The 21,486-nt window shown below is 40.1% G+C and overlaps 2 protein-coding genes across 11 annotated transcripts in view; both read left to right on the top strand.

The window, feature by feature from the left end:
- shank3b (SH3 and multiple ankyrin repeat domains 3b) overlaps positions 1-4,441 on the top strand; it is a 48,195-nt gene extending 43,754 nt beyond the window's left edge. For 8 of the 9 annotated variants that reach the window (XM_085769998.1, XM_085770000.1, XM_085769993.1 and 5 more), the window contains one exon: positions 56-4,441. In XM_085769998.1, the coding sequence (XP_085626124.1) occupies positions 56-656 (601 nt within the window). In that variant the 3' untranslated portion in view covers positions 657-4,441. The remainder of the gene's footprint in view (positions 1-55) is intronic. The other variant, XM_085770001.1, reaches the window with a different exon arrangement.
- Positions 4,442-9,138: 4,697 nt separating this feature from the next.
- On the top strand, positions 9,139-20,033 carry tymp (thymidine phosphorylase). 2 transcript variants are annotated; one of them, XM_085770020.1, is made up of 11 exons: positions 9,218-9,692; positions 9,797-9,842; positions 11,019-11,142; positions 11,883-12,085; positions 12,998-13,096; positions 13,181-13,310; positions 13,406-13,524; positions 15,256-15,418; positions 16,208-16,435; positions 17,813-17,953; positions 19,645-20,033. In XM_085770020.1, the coding sequence occupies exons 2-11, from the start codon at positions 9,834-9,836 to the stop codon at positions 19,809-19,811; spliced, it is 1,383 nt and encodes a 460-aa protein (XP_085626146.1). In that variant the 5' UTR covers positions 9,218-9,692; positions 9,797-9,833; the 3' UTR covers positions 19,812-20,033. The 2 variants fall into 2 exon arrangements, with proteins under 2 accessions (XP_085626147.1, XP_085626146.1); XM_085770021.1 differs by lacking the exons at positions 9,218-9,692; positions 9,797-9,842 and adding an exon at positions 9,139-9,171.
- Positions 20,034-21,486: the final 1,453 nt, after the last annotated feature.

A 21,486-nucleotide genomic window follows, 5' to 3' on the forward strand; every position in this document is an offset into this window, starting at 1 on the left:
CGGTGGCTCAGGTTTGGTTGTTGTTTCATTAGACTCCTTGTTCACTGTGTCGCAGGTTGTTCTCCAGCCTCGGTGAACTCCACACCATCTCCCAGCGAGGATTCGGCGCCACCTATACGGTCCGACCGGGAAGCCGCTACCCCGTAACCCGCCGGAGCCCCTCCCCCTCCCCCTCCCCCTCCGATAGGTCGATGGGGCTCAGCTCCTCCCCCGCTCCTCCCTGCTCCTCCGAGAGGCCGGACCTGAGCTCGGGTCGCGGTCTGACCATCCTGAAGTCGTCCAGCCTCAGCCTCCCCTCCGAGCCGAAGGAGGTTCGGTTCGTGATGCGAAGTGCTAGCGCGCGAACCAGGTCCCGCTCCCCCTCCCCCTCGCCCCACGCCTCGCCTTGCCCCTCCCCGGTCCTCAGCGGCCCCCTGCTGGCGCTCCGGCCCTGGAGGCAGCGGCCCCTCAACCTGTGGAATAAGTACGACGTGGGGGACTGGCTGGAGAGCGTGGGCCTGGCCGAACACCGCCAGCGCTTCCAGGAGCACGAGATCGAAGGCTCCCACCTCCCCGCCCTCACCAAGGAGGACTATGTGGAGCTGGGTGTCACCAGACTGGGACACCGTATCAACATCGAGAGGGCACTCAGACAGCTGCTGGATGGTTCCACTTGACCCCTCACCTCTGACCACTAACCTCTAGGCATCTGAACTGTGACCTCATAACCCCTGACCTCTTGGTCAGACACTAGGCCGTCTCTTTTGACTAGGAAATCTTTGCAGTGACTGAATCTTTAAAAAAAAAAAAAAAAACCTTTTTACCAACGTGGAACCCAGCTCTCTGAGTGATCTCTGTGGCCCTTTTGTCTCGTCAGCTCTTCGATCAGCTCCGTGTTGTGTTCACAGTTCGCAGCTCTGTGTCTGTCGTCTGGCTTCGGTTTGACGTCCGTTAACGTCCAGCGCCCGAAAAGGTCAGAGGTCGAGGGTTCAAGGCTGGAAAATTTAGCGTCCTAGCATAGCATCCTAGTTAACTAACTTTTCATTCCTTTTTAAACATGCAGCTACGTTCAAGGTTTGATGTTCAACAATTTACCAATTTATCAAACTCAGGACTTATTAAAATCTGAAAAAAGGTCCCCAATATATGATATACACAATGTGGTCCAGGTAATGAAGAAGTCCCTGTCATTAGCTTATGACTGTGATAGTTAGTTGATACAAGGAGAATAAAACTAAAATTAAAGATAATGTTGTTTTAAAATCATAGCTTCATTATACAACTGTACCAGTCGACCCTGACCCACAGGTTGGGAACCACTGGTTTAGTCTATAAGGTATATATTTTTTAAAAACAATAAAAAATGTTCTTGAAATTGCTTTTTCAACAGTCCGCAACCCAAAGACAAAGTCGGCTTTCTGTTGTAGAAAACCAGATACTATTTAGATTTTCATTTAAAGCAATAAACCAAACGTTAAAGATCAAGTTATTATTAAAGTTGCTGATTTATTCTCTGTCGACCAACTCTACTCACCGACTTAATAATAAAAGATCTGAGTGACTTCACGTTTTACATAAGCTAAAGCAAATATTAATGTAATGTCGGACAACAATTGTTTTATCTAAACCAACGTCAACATCTTTATATCATTTTACCTTAACAAATGTTCATTATAGTCAAAATTATAAAAACCCAAAATATGTCAAAAATAAAAAAACAAGGAGGATTTTAATTCCAGGTCCAAACAGAAGCTGCAGTGAATTTTAGGCAAACCAATCAGATGAAAAACGGTAATTAACCTACTAACTAGCTCTACGCGGTGGCGTTAACGTACGTCAGACCGAGCGACCACCGACTCGGAGCTGCGCTGCCGCTTTGAGCAGCTGAAGACGCTTCGATCGAAGAGCTGATCTGACAAATTCACCACAAACATGATGAGACGGGTTCTTTTCTTTGTGCCATTCTGCTTCCCCAGACCAGATTAGCTGGACTCGTGCTAGCGGAGCTGGAGGGTTAAAGCGAGCGACCTCGACCTTAACGACCCGGGGAGATCCAACGCCGAGGACACGCCTCCTCCGTTCGTCCCGCAAGAAAAGAAAAACTCTTGTGACTTAGCTTTTTTTGGGTTTTTTGTTTTTTTTCCAAATATCACTCATGAAAAAAACTTTGTGTTAACTTTTGAGTTCATATCTTAAAGCGGATCATTTAGAATTTATGAATAACAAGTAATAATAACGTGGTGGTGATGACTTAACAGAGTTTATAATAGTTTTGGAAAATGACTTTGAGTTTCTTATGATTTGACAATGAGTTGAATTTCACGGTGATTTTGCGGTGATGTTTTGGAATTCATGATGATTTGTCAATGAGTGTGACTTTGTGCTGATGTGCTGTGTGTTTCAGGGAGAGCTGAGCAGAGCTCCTACTGTAAACCTCTCTGGTTTCTAACCTGCTTATCGAGGGCTTTACTGTACATGGTGCTATCTGTTTAAAGCCATCTGTACAGATATACCCCCCCCCCATCCCCCCATCCCCAACCCCCCATCCCCACCCTCCACTCCCCCTCACACTGACACCTGAAGCTCTTTAGGTTCACCCCCTCAACTCGAGTGTGTAATTAATTAATTAAATCGATGACATATGGCGCTTTGCAACTTTGCGTCGTCTCAAAACAGGCCATATATGGAGTTTCCTCCCTGCCATATTGGGGATCTGTTCCCTGCCATATGTGGAGTTTCCTCCAGACCATATATAGTATAGAGTTTCCCCAGAGGAAGTGAGTTTACCTGTGCATTAATTTCTAGAGCTGCAACTTAACAATGCATCAAAAAAAATTTACAAATTTCCATCTTTGTCTTTCGCTAAATATTAGATATTAACTAGAGAATGCATTTCCTGAAGGAAATACGGGTGAATGCTGAAAGCTGGAAGCTGAATAAATTGTTGAAACAATGCTGAATTAAGTGAAGAAACTGAAGAAAAAATATGAAGAGTATGAAATGGTTGGAAATGACTTGAGTTGTTGAAGATCAGTATGAAGAAATTGAAAGGTTAAAGTGCACTCAGATTTATTTAAAACAGTTTGAAAACATTTTTGAACCATTACTAATATAGATGAAACGATATCTGAAGAGTAAAAGTAGAATAATATAGAAGTAGTTACAATCCGTTAAAGGGCAGAATAACTAAAAATAACTACAACATATCTGAAGGCTAAAAGTAAAACATGTATTTAATTTAAATAAAAAAGCTGAAAATTCCTACATTTAAAACCAAATTTCCGCGGCTTGACAAACAATCAGTTAAGTTAAGTTTAGTTTTATTGATTAACTGTTGCAGCTCTCAACGAACCAGAGGAGCAGGATCTAGCTTAGCTTAGGTTAGCACAAAGACTGGAAGCAGGGGGAAACTGTTAGCTTAGCTCAGAGACAATTCACCTTCCGACAACAACGAACGTCCGACTTCCATAATTTTATCTTGTTGATTAAATGAACTCAGAGACGGGAGCAAGCTCAGACTGGACGTGAACGAACACTTAAAAAACTGCTGCTAAAACACTCATAAATCTTTATTTTCCCTCTCGTTCCAAACAACAATGACAAAAAAAAAAAACAAGATGGATCATGTGACTGAGCTGAAACATCTGGAAGGTGAAGTTCTTCCACTTTTCTTCCTTAAAAAACTGAAACGTGGGAAGAAAAGTTGAAGACGGATCAACAACTTTAGCTTCAATACATTTTTTTTTAAATCTTAGTATTATTATTTTCCTGCTTCAGTCTCATGGCCTCCTCTCGACTCCCTTGTAAAGCACAATCAACATCACAGTGCCTGTTTCCACGACGAACAAATCTACTGCTTTTGAACACACGTGTGTCGAGCTGCGATCGCACGTTCACCACAAAGCCCTTTTTCTATAGGATGTATAGTCTGTGTACAGCACATTGCAGTAGACTATACGGCCTCTATAATATATATTATGTTAGAATAATGTAGCTATAGTGTAACATATATATAGAGAATAGTATAGAGTTTATACAGACTGTAGTCTATGAAGTCTTTATTCTGATGTGATCTTCAGACTCTGTGAACAGCTACACACCAGCTGTTAGCCTGATGCTTCAATAACGTCAACACTGCGCTCGAAGGTTGTTCTGAGGGGGCGTGGCCTCATATTAACCGGCCACGCCCCCTTATTTTATTGAACTATATTGTGGCCCCTCCCCCTTTCTGCTGACCCGCCCCGTCCCCTTCCTTTTGTGACCAAATATGGCTCCAGTGTCTCTCTGTTAACCAATCAGCTGCTACCAGTTTTGCCCCTTGTGGCCGACTGTGGTACTGCAGCGAAAAGCCATTATAAATAAATAAAAAACACCCCAAATTTCCAGACAAGGTCGTATAATTAAACTTTGCATTGTGAATTTTCAGCATAATAAAACTTTGTTATTACAAATCTTTTATGAAGCGAAACATTTTTGTTTTTCTTTTTTTGTTGTTTTTTTCTAAAGAGTAGAAAGTAGATTCCAGCGGTTCTTTAATTAAACTTCCATGAACAAACTTGAAGAGTTTACAAAACTATGTTCCAACTAATGTTGCAGTGAGAGTAACGTATGTAACTGTGGTCACTTTTATAAATAATAAGTAATTAAAAACATTAAAAATCTATATTTTAAATCTATAGAAATGTATTTTGAATATATATGTGAAATAAAATAATATTTCACGTAATAAATATGTGAAATATGTGAAATAAAAAAAAGTGAAAGAATTATTGAGACTCATAGTAAAGTGTCCGTCAGACGAAATGAGTTTATTAATGAGTTCACAATAACAGTTTTAAGTGTCACACACGTGCTATATCTATAGGCTACATCAATATATAATCAATATATCAATTATTACAGGTAAGACTTCAGTGGACACCAGAGATTACACATTATAATAAAGAAGATTTTTAAATCATTTACAAGCTCACTAAGTGAATTAACATGAAACCCATTTATTTGATTGATGCTATAAAGAAATAATCAATAAGAAATGATCAATACAGCAGCGTTCAGGTACATCCAGAGCCAAACAGAGAGAGTATTATTATGGAGTGTGTGCTGTTGTGTAGCTGTTGTGTAGCTGTTGACAGCGGCTGAACAGACACTGTACATCTGTAGTATATATTATAACGGACTGGAGTCTACTGTACCGGTCGCCCACGGTGATGTGAGGTCCTTCACCTGCCGCAGGATTTCTCAGCCAATCAGAAACACTCGTTAAACATCCGCTGGGAAAAAGTAGTTCCTCTCCTAAAGCTTCATGTTTTAAAGAAATACACCAACATTTTTTTTTTTTCGTGTCTTGCCTCACTCCCAAGTCCATGACCAGCAGATAGACACCATCCTTTCGACTGTGCGTGCAGTAACAAGGGAGATAGAGCCGTATCGCCTGTAATTAGCTTAGCTCAAACACTGGAAGTGTATAGGTAGTGTTAGCCTGCCTCCACCTAAAGTCATCAGAGAAACTCTTCAGCAACTCTAAACGGAAACCGGCGGGCCGATCTTCGTCTCAGAGCTGACTAAACTCTCCGGTAAGGCATCTTGAGCGGTCAAATGCCGGTAACAGGACGAGATCGGTCAAAACGGAGGGTTCAAGCAAAGACGGTTTATTTTGGTTCAAGCTAGCTACATCGAGGGTAGGTTAGCTTCCTATTTCAAAGTAAAAGCACAAATTCTATCGCCATGGTTTTCTGTATGTAAAGGGCAACGGGTGTTTTATTTTGTGAAAGTAACCGGAAGTGCGTTGGTCACAACAGCTAGCTTGAGTAGGGCCGAATTCGTCTGAACAAAATTGTAAACAGCTGGTATTTAGACAAATTAACGACACACTGCTGATCTAAACGGCTACTTTCTCACCTAAACATGTTTGAAATGTGGATAAAGTGATATATTTACAGAGTTTAGAGCTAAAATGAAATCAGCTTCTGACTGCTGATTTCAGCTCGGGTAGGAGGCAGGCTAACACTACCTATACACTTCCAGTGTTTGAGCTAAGCTAATTAGCGACTTTAGGTGGAGGCAGGCTAACACTACCCATACACTTCCAGTGTTTGAGCTAAGCTAATTAGCAACTTTAGGTGGAGGCAGGCTAACACTACCCATACACTTCCAGTGTTTGAGCTAAGCTAATTAACGACTTTAGGTGGAGGCAGGCTAACACTACCCATACACTTCCAGTGTTTGAGCTAAGCTAATTACGGGCGATACGGCTCTATCTCCATGGTTACTGCACGCACAGTTGAAAGGATGGTGTCTATCTGCTGGTCATGGACTCGGGAGTGAGGCAAGACACGAAAAAAAAAAAGTTGGCGTATCACTTTAAGAATCTGAAGCGTGTTGGCACCTCCAGGCTTCCGTACTCTGTCCATACTGCTGGTTTTGCACTTTAAACACATTTGTTTTAAGCTTTAATTCACTTCACAGATTATCTCAAAGCACTTTACGGACTTTATAACGACTCAGTACAGAGGAGAAAACTTCAGATTCCAAAATAAAATTCCTGTTTTATCTCAGTGAAACTATTTCTTAACTAAAACATGTAAATAAGTCCAGTGAACATCGACTCCCCCACACGAGGCCTGTCAGCAGCAGCAGCAGGTGATGATCCTCAGTGACTCATCTGCTCTGCTCACATCTGCAGACAGATGTTGGCTCCGCCTCCTCTGCGCCAAAGATCAAATCCCTTCAGTAAACACAGACTGAGCTCAGATCAGTCAGAGGCTTCTCCACTCACCTCAGCGACTCTAATTATTCACTTCACTGTCCAGGAGACGCTGGTGATTCATCGTCTTGATTGTGTTTAACCTGAAATAACACAAAGTATTAAATTTACTTGTTTTTCAGCTAAACCGATATTTTCTTACAACTTAAAAACGTCTCATATTTTCCCACTTCTCCTGTCTTTTATTTTGAAGGGTTGATCCATGAGAAGATCTAAAAACCACCTCTCCTCTCTCAGCTTCTCTCTGGTGATCTATAGTAACAACAGGTCGGTGTCTGTTTTCTAAAGTGATCCAATAAAAGTGATCCAATAAAAATAGAGCAGATTTCAGAATAAAACACTCAGAGAAACCAAATCCTGCAAGTTGTTGTTGGATGGATGTTTGGGTCCAGGTGGTGAGGGGGCGGGGCTTAGTTGTGACATCACAAAGTGACAGGAAGTCCTGACGGCTGGTTTTAAGGCTCAGTTTCTGAATACAGGCTGTGTGCATTTCTCTGTGGACTGAGGCTTTGATACTTTCACAGTATTAATATAGAACCTAGAGCTGCTTTATAATCACACTACACATGGACATCTAGTTTTATACGAGACCTTTAAGTCCTCAAACGCCTCAGTTTAATGTTCGCTATCGCAGCAGCTAAAAAATAATGTTTTAAAGGAGACATATTCTGCCCCTTTTCCACAAATTATTATTCATTAAAATAGTTCCCAGGTGTCTTAAAGACATGTCTGTGACATGCTTCGGTCAAAATACCCCAAGGATCAAACATCACAGCTCTTTTCATCCTCTTATAACAGCCATGTTCAGAATGGCTGGTTTCAGTGCCTGTCCCTTTAAATGCAAATGAGCCACTGCCCACCAGGCCACGCCCCCATTATGCAAATATGAAAACTAATGACATCATTGTCAGAAAACTGAGGAAACTGCTGGTAAAACCACATGGATTTCAGCCTCAGGAGCCTGAAAATTACCGGTTTTTTTTGTCAATTCTCACATTTTGGGGCCGGAAGCAAAGACAAACACCCAAATTTATGTTAAAGAGCCTTCAGAAAGTGATATTTATATATATAAACCACTTTAAGTCCTCAAACGCCTCCGTTTATTAAAGTAAACTAACACAGCAGCTGAAATAATATTTTAAAACGCAGGTCGTCGTTTCACGTGAAGTCGAATTCTCTCCAAACAATAACAACAGATACAGTAAATCATTTAAAATATGAATTAAGACATTTAAAACGACTCAAAACTTGCCGTCGCTTCTGATTGGCTGAGAATCCTGTCACTCTAAACCTGTGTGTGTGAAACCCTCCTCCTCCTGATATTCACATGGTTATAATGGTTCAATGGTTTAACCCCCTCTCCCCTCCCCCTACTCCCCCCCTCCTCCCCCCTTCCTCTCTCTGGCTTCCTCTTTTTACAGTATGTTTGTAGTTTCTTCTGGAGTGAGTGATGTGTGTACTTGTAGTTTTTCTTTTCCTTCTTCTTCCCTTTTCTAAAAAAACAACACAACGAAACAAATAATAAAGAGCACACGATGACAACTGATGAGCTCTGCAACGCAACAGATTGTAATCTTTATAATAAACCGTCATTTATTACAAAGGAAACGCTCGGCACTCGTGTATGTGTGTGTGTATGTGTGTGTGTGTGTGTATATGTGTGTGTGGCTCTTTCAAAATAAGAGCAGCAGGTTCACGGCCTCTGACCTTGTTTGGACAATATTGCTCCGAGCCGAGTTAATGAGTGACGACGTCGGAGATAACGACTCTGAGATCTGTGTTAATTAATGAACTGAAGTGAGTCGAGATTTCATTTGTTTTAGTTTATTTTTAGATCACTTTTCTTCTTCTGTTATAAACACATAAAAAAAAGTTAGATTAAATCAAATTATAATCATTAATCAATACAAAAGCCTTTTTTATATGTTTTTTTTTACAGATTTACTGTGAAAATGTTAATTTATTTAATTTTGCCAGAAAATATGACTATTTTTATTATTTTTTATTATTATAATCAAGGTCATGGTTTGATTTCTCAATATAAAAAGTTATTGACCACCAGGTTTGAAAGGACAAAGATCACTTCATAATAAGATATGACTCAATATATTAAATTAAAGCGTTAGATATCAAGATGTGTTTCAGTTTAGTTTCAGTTTAGTTCATTTGAAAAGGGACAAAAGTTAGTTTTTTATGATATATGACACACACAGACACACACACACCACTGTTCAGCTGGTGAACTTCAACTTCAACAGGATGTTTTATTTGTGGACACTGAATAAACCGTAGCCGAGAGCTGATTGGCTGTTGGAGCCGGTCACCCCCTCCTCCCTGCGCTCCTATTGGCCGAGAGCGTCGCTCTGCAGCCGCTGCCTGATGAGCTGCAGAGTCACTGACACTTCAGACCGAGAACACCGGACCAGGTAGACCACCGCTGCTGTGTGTGTGACATGTCCAGTCATTATATTATATTATTATCATTATATATTATTAATATAGTTCATTATATTATGTTATTATTATATATTATTTAGTTGTTATAGTAGTATAGTTGTTGGATGATGCTGTGATGTTTGAAGGTTAAAGTCTGCAGGGAGTCTATATGTGTGGTTGTGCATTTAAATTGTGTTTAATAATAATTAGTTTTATTGTTTTATTATTATTTTATTTGCTTCATCATGAAGGTTTTAATGTGATCGTCTGAGTTCTGTGTGTGTGTGTGTGTGTGTTTCTGTAGTTTTGGTGAAGTGTGGGTGTGGCATGGTGTCATATCTTTTGGTTCCTCAACAGGAGAGAAATATTTTTTATCACAGGAAACTGAAGCTGCTGCTGCTGGGAAACACAGAAACTCACCAACACAAAGTTACAAAGAAAAGAATCTTTTGTAGCCGAGACAAATAGACAAAAAGCAAAAGAGTCAAACTGAAACTGAAACGAATGAAAAGTTGGTTCTGTCTTTAAATGCTAACTGGATCCATCCAACTCAGTTTGGTTTGATTCGGTGTCAGAGAGAAACCTGAGTCTGTTTACGTGTTTGTTTCAATAAAGTTTGGTCAAACCTGGCAGCAGCTGGACTAGAAGCCACATGCCACATGTACGTAAATATGCCAACGTTCGCTAAACAACAGAGGATGATGAGACAGAGACTCTATAGACCAGAGCGGCTTTTTTATGCAAATGAGAATGACTGATGCATCCTGGGTAATTTAGGGGCATTTTTAAATTGCACTCAGTGGCTTTTTGTGTTTTGATGGAGCGTAGACTAACTAACAATCAATTTGAATGTTTTATTTTGTGTTTCTTTTGTAGCACTATGTCTCATAATTATTTTGACACCCTCTTTGAAACCCACCGTTCACGCTATCTTGAAAAATTACAATGAATGAATCTAGCGGTATGCTCCTTTAGCCTCCCACAGTGATCAATGACTCCACACAGTGGCCAGAAATGTCTGACCCAGACATCTACACGTATTTGGTGGAATCACCGGGGAGGTTTTGGCTCAGTGTTGTCTGTAAACAGCCTGTTAATAGACAACGTTTTGTTAGTTAGTTTGTCAAGCCAGTTAGGCTGAACTTTTCAATGGAGGGATGCCGGGGGCTGCCCCTAAATTACCCAGGATGCATCAGTCATTCTCATTTGCATAAAAAAGCCGCTTTGGTGTATAAACCAAGATACCCCATGAGAAGCTCCAATGATAGAAACATGGTGACACTTCCTGTCTCCTAAAATGGGCGTCGCCAATTAGATTTTTCCGATTTATAAAATTTGTAGGTAGATGAAAGTGAGATATTTATATTTTATTATGATTATATTAAACATTTACACAGCTATCAGTCATATTTAGCATGTGGGACTTCGCGGCCATTTGTTTGACGTTGCGAGATCTGTGCCAAATCTGGCTATAGTGTGTCGTAGAGACAGAGACAGGTCGTGAGCAAAGTGGATTTTCTGCTGATGTGTCCGTCTGAAAATCGCCATTTTTGTGTCAAAATGTTCAGAAGAGATGTGGCTTGTGGAAAATGAGTCCAAAATTTATTTCAGTGACTGTGGGGAGAAAGGACAGACCATAATCTGTGTTCACGTTAAATTTTACCAATGGAGTCAATAGACTCAAGGCTGCTGCTAGTCTCCTAAAAAGGCCGAGCAGAAACCCACGTGACATGTAGCCTATACAGAAAGCTGGTCGTGGTTTATAAACCGTCTTTGGATGAGAATTTTTAATGATCAGTCATATAGCTTTCAGTTTTTTTGTTTTTTTTGTTTCCAGGGCAACATGTTGTCAATTCAAGAGCTGATCAGGAAGAAGCGAGACGGAGAACAGCTGACCGACCAGGAGGTCACGACCTTCGTCCACGCCGTTGCTAATAAAGACATCCAGGAATGTCAGACAGGTAAAGATCCAACATGGCCGACAACATTTAGTTTTTCAAAATAAAACGAAAAAATGACTTTTTTTTTCAATATTTGTTTCCAGAATTAAAATTAAAGCAGAAGTAAGCGATATGTTTGTGTTAATATAAGTCTTAAATAGTTGTATCTTCCGACAGCAATCACTTACATAGAGTTTTTGGACCGAAACACGGGTCTGTCAGTCACTCTGCTCTGCTCTGAGCCCAGGAGAAAACTTTTCTTGTATCCTACAAGTTTTATCCAATGAGGAGAGAGAACGGCATAAAGGGGCAGTCCTCTCTGTGTGTGCAGCCAAGGGATGCGCCTGAATGTGGTGACGTAGGGACGAGGACCAATAGATCCATGACGAGGGCGGGGGCTGCTAACTCCATCGGCTGACAAGACGTTATGGTGCGTTCAAGGCAACTCGTAACTCGTGTTTTTCCGAACTGTGAAGTCGTACCAGTTCGATCTGGTACGAGTTCACAGGTCAGAAGTTACGAGTGGCCGTTATAGTGACTTTCACGGGTAAAACAGGTCGGAAAAACACGAGTGGGTTGCCTGGAACGCTACAAAGTCGTAAGTCGTGACGTGAAGCTGTAATTTACGGTTTCAAAAGCCTGCCTGGAACGCAGCATTAGCCAAAACGACCGGATCGCTTACTTCTGCTTTAATAAACGGATAACGACTCGTTATTACAAATGTTTTGGTGGTCGTCCACTGATGTGTCTTTGTCCTTCAGGGGCGATGCTGATGGCGATCTGGCAGAAGGGGATGGTTGTCAAGGAGACGGAGACGTTGACCAGAGAGATGATGAGATCGGGGGAAGTGATGTCATGGCCGAAGGAGTGGGCGGGGCTGGTGGTCGACAAACACTCGACCGGCGGCGTGGGAGACAAAGTCAGCCTGGTGTTGGCGCCCGCGCTCGCCGCCTGTGGCTGTAAGGTAAATGTTAAAGGGACAGTTCAACACTTTTGGTAATATAATCCCTATAGTCACAGCAGTAGGTTCATCACCTTTAATTACGCTCTGGTGGACAAGTTGTGACCTGCACATTCACCACGCTATGAGATAATCATGTATAATTATGTAACATTAAGACACATGAAGTAAATACTTAGAACTACGATAACCCTCTAATTTACAGGCCGTTAATGATAATGTCAAGAAAAAACAATTAATTCCATCATAATGTCTAGAAATAGTCAAGAAATAACGGTCAATTTCATAGTACTGTTGAGAAGTATCGCCAAGAAATTGATTGGATAGAAATGTCCCAGAAATTCAACGAATTGGTGGAGAAAAATTCTGGCCTTTCCCAGTTTTTGGGAAAGGCCAGAATTTTTCTCCACCAAGTCGTTGAAATGGAAAAGCATGAAAAGCATGTGTAATCTTTTACCTTTATGAAAAACCTGACATTATTATGAAATTGGCCGTTATTTCTAGACTATTTCTAGACATTATGACGCAATTTATTGTTATTTCTTGACATTATCACGTAATTAACGGCCTGTAAATTAAAGAGTTACCGGAACTACTTGCGCCTTTGAAATCCCTCCGCCCAGCAGCCGTGTCTGGAATGTAGTTCCGGCTGCATTTCCCTCTAAAACAACTCTGTGTGGTAACGTTGTGTTATTATCTCATAGCGTGGTGAATGTGCAGGTCACAACTTGTCCACCAGAGCGTTGTGGAGTTGTTTCAAAAACAACATGCACCGATAATTAAAGGTGATGAACCTACTGCTGTGACTATAGGGGTTATAGTGAGAGGAGGATCTGACTGAATGTTGAACTATCCCTTTAAAAATCTATCAGTGAAGTTGTAGTTCCAGTTATGACCACTAGTTATTATTGACAGGTGCCGATGATCAGTGGGCGGGGCTTAGCTCACACAGGAGGAACTCTGGACAAACTGGAGTCGATCCCTGGATTCACCATCCAACAGTCCACACAGCAGGTAATAAACCAACAATATACCAATACTTATTGATCGATCGGCCTCCAACCTGATCAATGAAGCTGATCAATATTCTGGTTTCAGATCCAGAAGCTCCTGGACTCCGTGGGCTGTTGCATCGTGGGTCAGACGGAGAAGCTGGTTCCCGCCGATCGAGTCCTGTACGCCCTGCGAGACGCCACCAGCACCGTGGACAGTTTACCGCTCATCACCGGTAGTTACCGACCCAACCCGTCGCCATGACACTGTGACGCTGATGATGATGATTATTGATCTAATTGATTGATCGGTGGCCGTTCTGATTCTCAGGTTCGATCATCTCGAAGAAAGGAGCCGAGACTCTGGACGCTCTGGTTCTGGACGTGAAGTTTGGACGAGCTGCTCTGTACAAAGACCTGGAGAGCGCCAAAGAACTGGCTCAGTCGATGGTACGAATTATAATTATGTCACTCATTGGTAAATATCTCTTTGATTTCAGCCTTAAAGGGATAGTTCAACATTTTTGGCAAACTGGCCCATTGCCATAATCCCCATAGTCATAGCAGTAGGTTCGTTACCTTTAATTGTCGGTGCAAGAGGCTCATGGGATTTCTTGGTTTCCCTCATCAAACTCATCAAATACACAATCCAACAACTTCACAACGCTCTGGTGGACAAGTTGTGACCTGCACATTCACCACGCTATGAGATAATAACACAACGTTACCACACAGAGTTGTTTTAGAGGGAAATACAGAGACTGCTTGATGAAAAACTGTCCCTGAAGGCAACGTGCATCAGCAGTTTTACATGAATTTCCCTCTAAAACAACTCTGTCTGGTTCTCACTTAACCCTGAATGTCAAGAAAACTGTTTCTATGTGTATTTCTATTCGCAATAGGCCTGTGAATGATCTGTTTGAGGTGAAGATCAAAAATGAAATAATTACTGTGGTGAATGAGGTTAAATACCTGGGGATTATACTAGACAAAAATTTTAAATTTGATAAACAAGTACATCACATCTGCAAGAAGGTTAAACCAAATCTCAATTGTTTTCGTTTTATTCGAAGAGACCTGTCATGTAAAGCTGCACAACTCTACATGCATGCTATGATTCTCTCTCATTTGTCATATTGCATCACGTCATGGTCTCAAGCCTCTCAAGTCACTTTGAAACCCATAATAGCAATATATAAGCAAGCAATAAAAATTATGGATCAAAAACCAATGAGATGGCACCACTGCGGCATCCTGAGAAAACACAACCTTCTTGCATTTGAAAACTTTATAATTTACTGTAATATCAGACTGGTTTTTAAATGTCTTCATAACTGTGTATCATCCCTGTTTTCTGCACTGATAAAAAGACGCTGTAGCTCAAGCCGAGTAAACACACGAGCCTCCCACTATGGCGACTGCATTGTTCCCAAGTGTACAACATCATTTGGACAGTCTGCCTTCTCAATAAAAGGGGTTAACCTATGGAACACTTTACCCACTCACCTGAAACTGGAGACGGATACGAACTCGTTTAACAGAGGATTAAAAGCATGGCTAAAAGCAAAACAACAATGCTCACATGTATAAATATTGACTTTTTTATTGTTACTATTTTGATTTCTGTTTGCTCAATCTCCTCTCGTTGATCTTGTGCTCTGTATTTTTTAGTATGTTACTGTCATGATGTAGTGTCATGCACTTGGTTTTATCTAATACTGTTGATAATATGTTCTGTATTTTTAGATTAGCCGCCTATGGACTGGTGTTGAAAATTAGCACTTGTGCTAAACACACTAAAGCACAGCATCTGGTCTGTCCACTGGAACAGTCTTAATGTATTTGTGATGTCCATATCAAATAAATAAACATAACATAACATAACGTTGTGTTATTATCTCATAGCGTGGTGAATGTGCAGCTCACAACTTGTCCACCAGAGCGTTGTGGAGTTGTTGGATTGTGTATTTGATGAGTTTGATGAGGGAAACCAAGAAATCCCATAATGAGCCTCCGTAGCGTAGCTCTGAGCAGCTCACGGCTCTGCTCCGCCGTTCTAAAAATAGCTTGCACCGACAATTAAAGGTAACGAACCTACTGCTATGACTATAGGGATTATGGCAACGGGCCAAATTGCTAAAATGTTGAACTATCCCTTTCATCATTGGTTATGTTTTACAGGTGAACGTAGGGAACGGTCTGGGCATGCGAACAGGTGCGGTCCTCAGCAGCATGGACGCTACGATTGGTCGATGCGTCGGCAACAGTCTGGAGGTGATCGAGTCTCTGGAGACGCTGAAGGGACGAGGACCGGAAGACCTGATGGAGCTGGTTGTTACGCTCGGTACTGTACTTTCCTACGGTCCCTGAAGTACTCACTCATTATCAGTAATCAATACCGAGATTTAAAACCACTTGAATATATATTATTTTACATAGTTTTAAATGAAAAAAAAGTGAAAAAAACAAACTAAACTAAAAACTATACTAAACTGTACAATTTGAAATGACTAAACTTAAAGGGATAGTTCACCCAAAATTGAAATTTGAGTTTTAATTTTGAGTTACAGGGGGTCTCGGCGTAGCAGTGCATGTTCATATGACGGTTGCAAATGGATACCAACTGTCTTCGTAACAAAAAGACACACCAAAAAACATCCAAATACCTCCATGCTGCTCGTATGTAATGTCCGTCTTGTATTGAAGCCCCGAAATGCGAAATTGTCTCGAAAAAAATAAAATAAGTCTATATTTCAAGCTTGTTTGTAGCGGAAGCTTCTCTTCCCAGTTCGTCAAATTTGGACGAACCAGGAAGAGGAGCTTCGAGAAGCTTCCGCTACAAAACAAGCTTGAAATATAGACTTATTTATAGAAAAAAAATTTCGGGACAATTTCGTGTGTCTTTTTGTTACGAAGACAGTTGGTATCCATTTGCAACCGTTATATGGACATGCACTGCTACGCCGAGACCCCCTGTAACTCAGAGAAGCCACGGAGGACTCTGAAACTTCTCCCAGCCCTTAGTCCACATGAGGGGGAGGAGATAATGAGTGAAATTTCAATTTTGGGTGAACTATCCCTTTAAATTAATTTGCATGTTTTGATTAAATCTCTTTTTCGACTTCCTGTCTAGGCGGGATGCTGCTGCTGATGACCGGCAGGGCGTCCGACCTATCGCAGGGCAAGAAGCAGATTTCTGACGCTGTGATTGGTGGGAAAGCTCTGACCAAGTTCCAGGCCATGATGGAGGGTCAGGGCGTCGCCAAGGCAACGGCTCAGTCTCTGTGCTCCGCCCACTCAGATTACCACGGCGTCCTGAGGAAAGCCGCCCGTCAGACCGAGCTGACCGCGCCCACTGAAGGTAAAGGAAGTTTTATTCTGAAAGGCACTAATCTTGTGTTATTATCAATTATTAGTCGGTATTTATAGTGGTAACATATTTATATTTAACTCACAAAACATACAATATATTATTTATGTTATTAATATATATCTGTATTTTTTTATTTACTGAAATTTACATCTGTTTACATTCGTATTAACACATAAGAGTATTAGGGCCACATTGACAAACAAAAAAATCACAAACTTCAAGAAGTAAATTTATGACTTTATTCTCGTAATGTTATGACTCTTTTCTCGTCAGAAATGTACGACTTTATTCTCGTAAATTTACGACTTTATTCACGTAGATTTACGACTTTATTATCGTAATGTTATGACTTTTTTCTTGTAGGAAATGTACGACTTTATTCTCGTAAATTTACGACACTATTATCGTAATGTTATGACTTTTTTCTCGTAGGAAATGTACGACTTTATTCTCGCAAATTTATGACTTTATTTTCGTAGATTTACGACTTTATTATCGTAATGTTATGACTTTTTTCTCGTAGGAAATGTACGACTTTATTCTCGTAAATTTATGACACTATTATCGTAATGTTATGACTTTTTTCTCGTAGGAAATGTACGACTTTATTCTCGTAAATGTACGAATTTATTCTTGTAGATTTACGACTTTATTATCGTAATGTTATGACTTTTTTCTCGTAGGAAATGTACGACTTTATTCTTGTACTGTTATGACTTTTCTCGTAGGAAATGTACGACTTCAATCTTGTAAATTTACGACTTTATTCTCGTAGATTTACGACTTTATTATTGTAATGTTATGACTTTTTTTCTCGTAGGAAATGTACGACTTTATTCTCGTAAATTTACGACTTTATTCTCATAGATTTGCGACTTTATTATCGTAATGTTATGACTTTTTTCTCGTAGGAAATGTACGACTTTATTCTCATAAATTTACGACTTTATCTTGTAAATTTACGACTTTATTCTTGTAGATTTACGACTTTATTATCGTAATGTTATGACTTTTTTCTCGTAGGAAATGTACGACTTTATTCTCGTAGATTCATGACTTTATTCTCAATGTGGCCCTAATACTCCATTGTAAACACGTATATACATATTTAGTAATATTAATGTTTACTTGTGTAGGTACTACACAGTATAATATGCTGCATTTATACATTAAATATAAATGTGTTAACATAAAATTGAATTTACTTACATTTTTTATTATTTTCTAAAATTTTAACACTTTAGTTTTACTGTTTTGTTTATTTATTGTTCTGGTAAATTTACATCCATATTAATGATGTGACTGATCGATCGTCGATCACTGGTTATTGATAAATAGAGGTTTTCTCTCTCTCTCTCTCTGTAGGCGTGGTCACGGACGTGGACGGTTTGGTTCTCGCTGAAGTTCTCCACAAGTTGGGGGCGGGGCGATCGAAGGTCGGAGAGCCGATCAATCACAGCGTGGGGGCGGAGCTTCTGGTGGCGCCGGGTCAGAAGGTCAAGAAAGGTGAGAGGTCGTAGATGATGATGATGATGATGATGATGACGTAAAAGATGACAACGACAACGACAGTGATGATGATGACGATGGCGATGATGATGACATCAATGATGATGACAATAATGATGATGATGATTCAGTTCAAGTTCAAGTTCAACAACTTTATTGTCCCCCAGTGGGACAATTCGTTTGTAGGAGTGGGGAGCAACAACATCATAGACAACACACACAAAACACTGAGCTGTAGACTAGACCAAGATGGCCAAAGTGCTATAAAATTAAAGTTTAAAATGCGCTGTGCAATGAGCTGCCTCCTCCTCTTAGAGTTGAGGAGGAAGACATCAGATGGGATGAAAGATTTTTTATATCTGTTGGTTTTGATTGGTGGAAGTCTGAAAAGGGAACCAGAAGGAAGAAGCTCAAATTGTTGGGATAGTGGATGGGAGCTGTCGGACAGGATGGATAGTGCTTTATTGTACAACCTTTTGTTGTACATATCCTGCAGGGTTTCTTGGTCCGTGCCAGTTATTTTACAGCAAACACTGACCACTCTGGACAGTAAATTTTTGTTTTTGATATTAAAGGACAATTCCAGGCGAATTCAACTCGGGGGTGTATTTTCATATCATTTTAGGTCTAAAAGAATGAATCTGAAGATTTTCAGTTTAATGTCTCCTGTTTTGCGGTAGTTGTGTCTGTCCCCGCATCGCCACGGCAGCAATGAATGGGAGTGGATGTAAGTTCCGCTGTTTAGGCTGTTTCCAGCCCTCAAAGCCGCAATTTTTTTCCACAGACAGCATCAGATGGCTACTCAAACATGCACCGAGAAGTTTATTTACTTCAACAAGCCAGCATGTTTGTAAAACTAGATCTAATTCAAAGTCTCCCAGAGTCTCGCGCGAGACCCAGTTGCCGTGCTCGGTGTGTTCACATGCAGTGGGAAAAGCTACCGTTTGTGTCATAAACACAGGAATATCAACTCTTTACTTGCTTCAAGTAAAAAAAACTTCTCGGCGCATGTTTGAGTAGCCACCTGACGCTGTATGTGGAAAAAAATGTACACTTGAAGCAAGTAAAGAGTTGATATTCCTGTGTTTATGACACAAGCGGTAGCTCCGACTGCGCCTGAATACACCAGCACTGCAACTTCGGGCTCGCGCGAGACTCCGGGAGACTTTGAATTAGATCTAGTTTTACAAACATGTCGGCTTGCTTGAAGTAAATAAACTTCTTGGTGCATGTTTGAGTCTCCATCTGACGCTGTCTGTGGAAAAAAATTGCGGCTTTGAGGGATGTAAACAGCCTAAACAGCGGAACTTACATCCACTCCCATTCATTGCTGCCGTGGCGATGCGGGGACAGATGCAACTACCGCAAAACAGGAGACATTAAACTGAAAATCTTCAGATTCCTTCTTTTAGACCTAAAATGATATGAAAATACACCCCCGAGTTGAATTCGCCTGGAATTGTCCTTTAAGGGATTGGAACCAACAGATAAAAGAAAAGGTGAGCACAGACTCAACATAGGAACGGTAAAACATGTTCAACAGGGTCCTGTCGACCTGGAATTTTGCCAGCTTCCTGAGACAGAAGACACACTGCTGGCTCTTCTTATACACTGAAACAGTGTTAGACTCAAAGGTCTGATGATGACTATGATGATGATGATGTGTATGATGTGCGTGCTGCCTTCAGGCGCCCCCTGGCTGCGGCTTCACTACGAGACTCCGGCTCCGACTGCAGACCAGACGAGTCGACTGCAGAACGCTCTGAGACTGGGACCCAACACAACAACAACACAACAACAACAACAACAACAACAACAACACACTCTGGTCAGAGAAGTGCTGCTGCCACACTGACACACAACTCTAGTGTTTAAATAGTATTGATTAGTTATTAAACACTTAGAAACAAGAAACAGCTGTTTAATGCATCACTAAAACTGTAAAACTTCATATTTTCACTCTGACAAATTAATATGATCAAAAATGTTTTTATTATAGAGACAAAAAAAACGTAATTTGTCACTTTTAAACGTAAATCGACAATTTTGCTGCAATTTCTTTTTTTTAATGCAAAAACTCAGTACATTTTACAAGTTTTTAATAAACATAGATAAACATAAATGAACAGAAGTCGTTTTGATGATTTTACTACTTGTCATGAAGCTTCATTCATGATTTTATCTTTTTTACTCCTATAATGCAAAAAATATCTGGATAAAAACAGTGAAATCTAACAATGTGTTGTTTTTTACGTTTCATATAAAAACATTTTTTAACTACGACATGAAAGAAAAACTAATAATCTCAATGATCAATTTAAAATAATCAATTCTTCTCTGGTTGTTTATGGCGCCAGCATGTTGTAAATGTAATTGTTTAATAAAACTTTAATTTGAAACATTTTCATAACTAATGATGATTTCAAGTGAACGATTCATGTTTTCATTGTATCTTTAATAATAAAGGATCAATATTCTGCATCAACACTGTTCAGAAATGATTATTTTTCTATATTTTCTTCATCTGTTTCTGTTTTTCCTCTTCGCCTTCTTTACATCCTGTGACTCTGTGGTTTTTTATCACATTATAGATGTTTTAAATATTAATACAGATCAATAATTATAGAACGGCTGAGACTTCAGAATGAACTTTTTTGTCCTTTTTTCTTCTTTTTTTTACGGCTGATTTTTTGTATCTTGTTTTATTATAACATTGTTTTTAACTCTAGATAACTGCATGTTGTAAAATTGATCAGACTTAAATCTTGTGAAATCAAATATTTCTGGTTTTTATTCGTCCTCCTGAAGCTTCGTTGTTATTTAAAGGTTATAGCTACAACTTTTTCATCAAAAGGATTACTTTAAATCCTGTGACTCTGTGGTTTTTATCACATTATAGATGTTTTAAATATTGATACAGGTCAATAATTATCTGATTCCACACTTTGGAATGAACTTTACAGCTGATTTTTTTGTATCTTGTTCATTATAACATTGTTTTTAAATCTATAGAACTGCACATTGTAAAATTATCAGACTTAAATCGTGAAAAATCAAGTATTTCTGTTTTTTTTTAAAGCTTCGTTGTCGTTTAACAAACTGAATTAGATGAAAATCAAGTTGCTCATTTGAATCTCTAAACAAAATAAAGATGTTTCGGGGTCAGAATCTGGGAAATGAAACTTTATTAACAATCACAACCTGACAAAAAAAGAGAAAAAAAAAGCCCCAAAATAACTCAAAACCATAAAAAAAAAAAAAACTATAACAACTCAAACAAGTTTCTTCTTTTATTCATAAAAAAGTCCGAACATGGAGGCGGCGTTGTCATAGCGACCGGAGAGTTCAGTTCGTGTCTCGGTCTCGCTGATCCAGAGTGAATGAAACCGGCTTCCTGGTCCTGTTCTGTGTCTGAAACCACTTCCTGTTCCTCTGCTGCTCTGCTCTGCTGCCCCCTGCTGTGTGAACACCGGTACTGCACCCGGAGAGGGGGGGGCGGGGGGGGGGGGGGCCCTGAACGCCACACGAAA

This window comes from Trachurus japonicus, chromosome 23, assembly GCF_045865225.1.
Source record: "Trachurus japonicus isolate A0001 chromosome 23, Traja_1.0".
Lineage (NCBI taxonomy): Eukaryota > Metazoa > Chordata > Actinopteri > Carangiformes > Carangidae > Trachurus > Trachurus japonicus.

What these genes read in the sequence shown, in the direction of transcription:
- tymp (XM_085770020.1), top strand. An exon ending in TCGCCGCCTGTGGCTGTAAG is followed by an intron (nt 12,086 to 12,997) that starts GTAAATGTTAAA and finishes TATTATTGACAG; the next exon opens with GTGCCGATGATCAGTGGGCG. An exon ending in GGAGCTGGTTGTTACGCTCG is followed by an intron (nt 15,419 to 16,207) that starts GTACTGTACTTT and finishes CTTCCTGTCTAG; the next exon opens with GCGGGATGCTGCTGCTGATG.